This window comes from Octopus bimaculoides, chromosome 5 (genome assembly GCF_046866305.1).
Source record: "Octopus bimaculoides isolate indiv1 chromosome 5, ASM4686630v1, whole genome shotgun sequence".
NCBI lineage: Eukaryota > Metazoa > Mollusca > Cephalopoda > Octopoda > Octopodidae > Octopus > Octopus bimaculoides.
Window position 1 is genome coordinate 113,463,627 of NC_142932.1, and position 8,604 is coordinate 113,472,230.

Sequence of the window (8,604 nt, forward strand, 5' to 3'; positions counted from 1 at the left end):
CAATCTTTGCCAAGCAGCTTCACTCTGCATCCTTTAGCTTTGTTACTATGGCAATAGTCCAGTTACTTTATATGTATCCCTGGACTGGCTCTTGTGCGGGTGGCACATAAGAGACACCATTTTGAGCGTGGCCGTTTTCGTGCGGGTGACACGTAAAAGCACCCACTACACTCTCTGAGTGGTTGGCGTTAGGAAGGGCATCCAGCTGTAGAAACTCTGCCAAATTAGATTGGAGCCTGGTGTTGCCATCCGGTTTCACCAGTCCTCAGTCAAATCGTCCAACCCATGCTAGCATGGAAAGCGGACGTTAAACAATGATGATGATGATGATGATGATATATATATATATATATATATATGTATGTATATATATATATATATATATATATATATATATATGTATGTGTTAGTCTGTCAGACGAAGGCCTTGATGAATACCACTAGGTATGAAAATACGTATTCACCTTTATATATTTAATTCTTTATATTGAACACTCAATATTTCATATATTCAATAAGACATTCAATACTTCATTTCATTTTACCATCTATTTTTATATTATATATTATATATTCCATATTCTATATCCCACATTAATTTTACAAGAATATAAATAAAATATAAAAAACAGAGTTGGAACTCTTTTAAATAAAATAATATATTCCTCTATACACGATCATACAAAACCCTTTTTTTGTATTTATTTTTACTCACACACACACACACACACACATACATATATACATATATATATGTATGTATGTATGTATATATATATATATATGTATGTGTGTATACATATATATATGTATGTATATATATATAGTTGGAATTTACAAAAAAACAAACAAAACAAAAGACGAAGACGGGTGTGTAAACAACAAACAGATGTATTAGTTTAACGTTTGATAAGTGAGAACGTCTTTTATGTTTCGAGCCTACGTTCTTCAACAGAAAGGAACACAGAAATAAACACAGAGAGAAGAAAAAAAAGGTTTAGTGGCTAGCGGTGACCGCATATGTATTGTTGGCGATTTACTTTCTCTGTCTTGCCTTCTTTGGACTTTTTCTATATTTCTGATGAAGAGCTCCGCTCAAAATGTGAAATCCTCTTTCTTTTCTTTCCTCTCTTGAGCGTCTAATAACACAGTACTTGTACCACATCCTCATGTTGTTGTTTTTTTCTTGCTTGTTCTTGTTTGGATTGACTATATATATATATATATATATATATATATATATATATATATATATATATATGCATATATGTATATATATGTGTATATGTATATATATGTATATGTATATATGGTGTATGTATATGTATATATATATATATATATATGGAATAATTACTATGAAGCATTGTGTAGAATATATTAGAATATATTGTATAAAGGATCGTGGGTAAGGCCAAAACAATGCGAAGTAAATGCAAGGTAAATCACAATAAAATAAATATGTGAATTATTGGAGACTTACCTTGTATTCAATATTTCGGGGTTATGACCCTATTTTCACACACGCTCACACACATGCACAACACCAACATTCGTCAACGATATGCATGAGAATACATGCATAAAGCAAAATATACAAATCTGCACATATATATACATACATGCATATATACATACATACATGCATACAATCAAAAATACCATGTTGTTGATGTTGAAATTCCAATGAAGGAGCCTTGGATCTAGGTTAGAAACCAGCTCTTTCTCCTATTGGCAAAAAATTTTGAAATAAAAGTGAACAATGACATGCATACATGCAGACAAACATACATATCAATGTCTTGTTATAAATTAAGAAATGTTTTGTCTTTTTGTAATTTTTAAAGGATATGGACTTCAATGCTATAATTGCAACTCATTTTATAATGAAGGCTGTGGGCTATCATTAAGTAATTTTGAGTTTGTGCAGAATTGCTCTGATACACACAAGGGATGTAGAAAAGTTGTGCAGAAAAGTAAGTATCTTATTTTTATAATTACCAACAAATAACCAATGTTTTTTTATTATTCTTTTACTGATTTCTGTTATTGACTCTGGCCATATTGGTGCAACATGTTGAAAATTTTTTTTGCTCATATTGAGTCCATTACTAATTTCAGTATAGTATTTATTTTGGTGATATCTATGTATGTTCCATTGAATTATATTATATGTCCTATTAAACTGTTATACATACCATTAAATCATGTTATGTGTCCCATTAAATTATGTTACACATCCCATTAAATTGTTATATGTCCTATTATATTGTTATATACTTCATTATATTATAAATTGTTATGTCTCTTAAATTATGTTACATGTTACAATATATGTCCCACAAAATTGTTCTACATCTCATTAAAAATATGTATTCTAATAAAGTAGATTATGTTATATGTCCCAAAACTTTTAACTCACCCTTTAATTATATTATATGTTCCATTAAATTGTAGGACCTACAAAGATACAACATAAACAAGTCCAGCTTTGTAGACTAGTGTAAATTTGAACATGAACTCAAACACAAAACATCTAGGGAAATCTGATGGTGTTGTAAAGTGCCAGTTGACAGTTGTTGACAGGAAAGCTCACATGCTCAGTGGTGTTGAGCAGCACATAAGGCTATTTCAGTAGCTATGATGCAGTGGACATTGAGCTTTTGTAATCAAGGCATTTAAAAAAAAGTAGTGACTCTGTTACTGAGATACATCAGAAATTTTGTGTTTATTTTAATGTGGACCATCACATAGAAATACCTCATTAGAATCCATTATTGGTTAATTCACATTACTCCATAAGGAGCATAAGGCCAGTTACCTGGTTTCTCTGGTGTCTCTCTCCCTCCCTGGGTGGGAAGCTGGTCCATTGCAGAATTACTTATTTCTATCAGCTGAGTGAGCTTGAACAATGTGGAATGAAGTGTTTTGCTCAAGAACATAGCACGTCACCCAGTCCAGGAATTGAAACCACAATCCTTTAATCATTAGTCCAACACCCTAACCATTAAACCATGTGCTGCCATTGAATCCAATATTGCTATTCTTTTATTCTTTTACTTCTTTTAGTCATGGGACTGTAGTCATTGTGGGGCATTGTCTTGAAGTATTTAATCGATCACATTATTTATTTCTTAAAGTGCGGTGCTTATTCTATTGATTTCTTTTGCTGAACCACTAAATTATGGGGACATAAACACACCAACATCTGTTATCAAGTGGTGCTGTGGACACACACACAATGGGTTTCCACATAGTTTATATATACACATAATGGGTTTCCACACAGTATCTATCTACCAAATTCACTCACAAGGCTTTGGTTGGCCCAGGGCTACAGAAAACACTTGCCCAAGGTGCTGCACAGTGGGATTGAACCTGAAACCATGTGGTTGCAAAACAAACTTTTTAACCACACTACTGTGTCTGTGCATGTATATCTGAGGCAATGATAATTTTAACTTAAGTAGGAGATAATTAAGGAAGTATATTTTATACCCTGCTGGTGAACTGGTATAGAATTGGTTGAGAACCTTTCGTTAAATTATCTTCCAAAAATCACATTAATATGTTGATAAATAAAAAAGTTAGAGTTGTTTAATGAAACCAGCCTAAATTTATGATTATGTTAGAAATTAATTGAAACACATAAGGGGTGTAATTTGGTTAGAAATATGGTAACGAAAGGGTTAAAGTATTATTTCTTGATGTGCATATGTAGGTACCACGAGTTTACCTTCAGATATACTCGTTATGTTATTTTTTGCATAATCTGAAATAGAATACCCACATATCTATAAATCCCCAAAACTGTATATATATATATATATATATATATATATATATATATATATATATACATGCACACACGTCTTTTGCTTGACCACTAAATTATCTTGCCTTGATTCCATGTGATAGTTGAAAACCAGTGTCATCATGATTGATGCAAGCAATGTCCTTCATTTCCAATCTTCCATGAAAACATGTCTGGTCATATGGAAAACGGTCAAGGGTTGGTGATAGGAAGGGGATCCAGCTATAGGAGAATCTACTTAAGCAAAATATGTTCAACCCATGTGAGCATGGAAAAGTGGATGCTAAATGATGATGATGGTCTCTTTGATGAAACTTCAGATTAATCTAATTAAATTATTCTTTGTATTTTTCAGTCAAAGTTGGCGACGAGTGGGAAATGCGATACATCAGACAGTGTGCAGAAGATGGTGACGTCGGCAAATGCAGCTATAAAGTTGGCACTGATGATATAAAAATGTTTTATTGTTACTGCACAGACAAAGATAAATGCAATAGTGGATCAAGCCTGTACAGCACTGTTTTCCTCGTATTTATTGCCATCATTGGACAGTACCTAAGCTATGATCTTTAGCATTATTCACATTACAAACTCTATTTTTTACATAAATTTCTTGCTAATGACCCCCTCCCTTTTTTTTTTATAAAGTTTGTTATTTACATAATTTTTTTTGCTTGTTCCATTTGATTAAATAATTATCTGTTCTCTTCTAGGTTAAAAATCTTAAGCTTAACAACTCAACTCATGCAACACTAATTTCTTAAACCATTTTCATTTCTCTTTCTTGCATTTTTTTTGTATTCTGATGTTTCTCATCTTTAATAGTGTTATTTAAACATTTTCACTCTAACTTTGATGAATTTTAAAAGTAGAATAGTAATTTGCTTTTTAAAATCGTTTTTTAGTTAGACTACTTAACATTTGAAATCTAACCTCTTCAAAAATATTATCTACTTAGCAATATTTTTCGCTTTCACTTGGAGATGTTACATTTTACTTCTATCAAAAGTTTTATGTATCTGGTATTATGAGTGGAGTATAATGTACCTTTTTGTTTGTAAAAGAACAATCAAATATGTTCTTGTATTAATATCTCTTGGTACCTGTTAAACTTTAGGATGAAGCTGAAAGAATAGCTAAAGTGGATACTTTTGGAAGTCACATTTATCTTATAAACAGATCATTTCAGTGTGAATAATAAACAATAAAGAAATAGTCATTTAAAAATCTAAAGATTAAGGATGCAAATTTTCTGCAAGGTTTAAACTCTGCCATTTGTTAAGTACACCACAATTATGAAAACCAAATGAATTTACTTGGAATAAAAATAAAAAAACATAGTGTGATTTCCTCAATGCTGATTTTACAATAAAGTCATTTTTATGGTCTACACTGACAAAGCTAGTAGGTCACTTTTGAATTTGCTTTTCATTTCATTTAGGATGAACCTTTTCAATGTAATAGTTCTAGTTGATATTGATGCAAATATGATTTCATTCAGCAATTATAATATTGCTGATCAAACACACCTTTTTACATACATTGTGCCATCCTGCCATTACAATCTCCATATCTGATAGCCTGAAATGATTCTAAAGAAAAACTCTGTATCATACATGAGAGATGGATTTTTATAGGATTTCATTTCCACAATTACGGGAACCTCATAAATGTGAATTGTACTCAAATATGGTGTTTGTAATCAACTGTTGATGTAAGCTTACAGTTTACTGATCTACATCAAAATTGGTGCTAAGCTACTGCAGCTGGTTTTTACTTTTCACTGAGATTTTATAAAACTCATGTATATAGCTGATATTTTCTTTGTATCCAACATGCTGCTGTTAAACCATTCTTCATCCAGTCTTTGCTTACAAGAAGAAACAAGGATCTTCAACATCTGACTAAACAGTTCTGATATTCAAGGTCTTCTGAAACTAGTCTTTAAATAGGAAACCGCTTTAAAGCTGATTAAATCTAAATTTTATCTATATTTATATATCTTTTATTCTTGGAAGCTGGAAAATTATGATTTATTTATTTTCCAAACTATCTATTCCACTTTAAATAAATCCATATTTTATGAGTTGGCATCAACTCCATGTTCCATGTAGTTTGGGTAATTTAAAAAAAAAATCAAAAACATCAATGCACATCAATTATTACGTGTATTAAAACTAGAATGATATCAGAAATAATAGATCACCAAAATAAATCCATTATAGTATTTGGTTTTGTCCTTATGTGCTCTTGTATACACTTTATATGTTTATTCATCAGGGCTAGATAAAATATATAAGAATAATATCCAGGTAGTGATTTAATCAGAGATTCAACTGTTCGGGAAAAATTGGCCTTGTGCTTACTCAGAAGAAGTAAGCATTCTTTATCTGTTATAAAGAAACCCAAAAGCAGCTACAGGTTTTCATAATACAGAACAATCATGGTAATAAAGATGGGAATGATGATGAAGTGCTGCCTCACGGAAAAAACGAAAATAAAGCCTTTGTGTATCAGTCCAATTGGCACAATAATCATAAGTGTACATCTTTTCTATTGATTTTAAATTTGTTTATCATTTGAAGTTCCAGTTGTAGTTTGTAATTGTTATGGTTACATTAAAGTACTTTAAACTGTGATTGTCTTAATGTTGGTTTCTAGCAAATGCTGTTACTTTTGTTTTTAATTTACACTACTTAGTACCCATGGTTTTCCCATAACTATATTTGCCCAAACCCTAAAAATTTTTGAGAGTGTGTGTATGTGTCTATCATCCTTTCCCTCTTTCTTGTTGGGGTACCCATGTATTTCCTCTCTCTCTGTTATATATACATAAATACGGATGTAGTAGATAACAGCTAGCCTTCGGCCACCCTTTTGGACCCTGCTGTGTCCACTACTCTGATTGGTTCGTATTGGTGCAATTTGTCTTTTGCTCTATTGCATGCCAAGATGCAACCCAACCAATCGCAGCCTTCAGATAAGGTCACGTGAGACAGTCTCTTCTAAACATCTGGTGAGCCGACTGCACGCTATAAAACTTCAGCGACACATCGAGTCGACGTCTTTCGGTTCCAGACCTTTTGAGGTCTAGCCACTGACCACAGAGCACACAGCCAGTTCCAGTGACGACACAACATCAGCCACATGGAGACTCATCAACACTTCGTCCATACAGCATTCGTCCTAACATCAATGTCGTCTCTCTACGTACGCACCAAACAGCAACACTCGCACAGGTTCTATCTCAACACTGTTTGTGAATTACTTCATGGTTAACAGCAAATACAACCTGCGAGAACTCCTGTAACAAGTGACCGGCTCTGCATCGTAGCCACGGCTTCATGTACCTCAACTGGCTCTGCATTACAGCCACAACTTCTTGATACAGCATTTCAACTATCGTATACATTGATTACAAACTGGTATCTATCATCCTTGTGTCTGAACATTCTTCTAACGTCATATTATAGACTCTTTCAATGCTTCTTACTTATCGCACACGCATACATCCATGTTTGTGCACACACTTTGTATACACGACGGCCTGTCTATTATTATGTTTATATGACGCAAACACATGTTAACATATAAATAAAATCTTCACTTAAACATTCTACCCCGGTTGTTTCTCTCTTTTCCTTCTGGCACTTGTACTCATTTATCCTTTTCATATTTTATCATATCGACCGTGTAATGTACTAAAGGAGCCATTCTCGTCACCTCTCCTTCACACGGTAGTTTACACCCTTAATGTAGTTCTCGGGGATATTCAGCATGACACAGTGTAATAAGGCTGGCCCTTTGAAATACAGGTACAACAGAAGCAGGAAGAAAGAGTTAGGGAAAGTTGTGGTGAAAGAGTACAGCAGGGTTCGCTACCACCCACTGCCGGAGTCTCGTGGAACTTTAAGTGTTTTCGCTCAATAAACACTCAACACCCGGTCTGGGAATCGAAACCGCGATCCCATGACCGCAAGTTCGCTGCCCTACCCACTGGGCCATTGCGCCTCCACAATGTCCGTAGAGAGAATGGTTAACGATGGCATTTACACATTGTAGATTCACAGAAAAAAAAAAAATGGATGTAAAACTGAAGAGGAAATCTTGCAATCAGCTTTGGTTGAACAGACCTACGATCAAAAGCCTTCCGCCTAAGACCCCATTTTTTTCACAAAGCATAGCTTATCTAGCATAGTCTTCTTTTTCTAAATTGGAGCTAAAGGAAATTTTGCTGCTTGTTGAAGCCAATAGTCTCCCTTGTATATAAGGAATTACACTACTGGGATTGAGCTATGCATCGTGATTTGGAAAAATAAAAGTTTAGACTTCTATTTGTGTTCACCTTATAAAAAAACAATAAAAAGACTCATCCTTGATATAACCAGCAACCCTCACATCTTTCTGTCCATCTCGCAACTCAGACGAGTTCATTTAAATGTGAACGCTTCTGTAACAAAAGATCCGATCTGGGTCTTTGTGGTTTTCGTCACTGTTTACAATTATCTTTAAAAACTTTTTTTAGTGTATCATATAGATGTAATTTTTGACGCTGAATCCGAATTTGTTATTAATTTATTCTAGAAAAATTTTGCAAATATGTTACAGGTGTTCAAAGTTTGATAATTTTCAGAATTTTTAGCCAATCAGAAAACAGCACGTTCGCCGTTCCAACATCGGGGAGGTGGGCACCGGCATGTCAAAACATTTAAACTAGGATTTTATAAAATAAATTATCTCGTATCTCTGTTTCCTCCTTGTGCACATGCGCAAACATCTTTGGTTACTAT

The 8,604-nt window shown here is 33.5% G+C and overlaps 1 protein-coding gene across 1 annotated transcript in view; it reads left to right on the forward strand.

Moving 5' to 3' along the window:
• The window catches only part of LOC106877004 (UPAR/Ly6 domain-containing protein crok), a 32,626-nt gene extending 26,175 nt beyond the window's left edge, over nt 1-6,451 (forward strand). The window contains exons 2-3 of the mRNA XM_014925785.3: nt 1,848-1,976; nt 4,170-6,451. Of these exons, the coding sequence (XP_014781271.1) occupies nt 1,848-1,976; nt 4,170-4,387 (347 nt within the window). The 3' untranslated portion in view covers nt 4,388-6,451. The remainder of the gene's footprint in view (nt 1-1,847; nt 1,977-4,169) is intronic.
• The last annotated feature ends 2,153 nt before the right edge of the window (nt 6,452-8,604 follow it).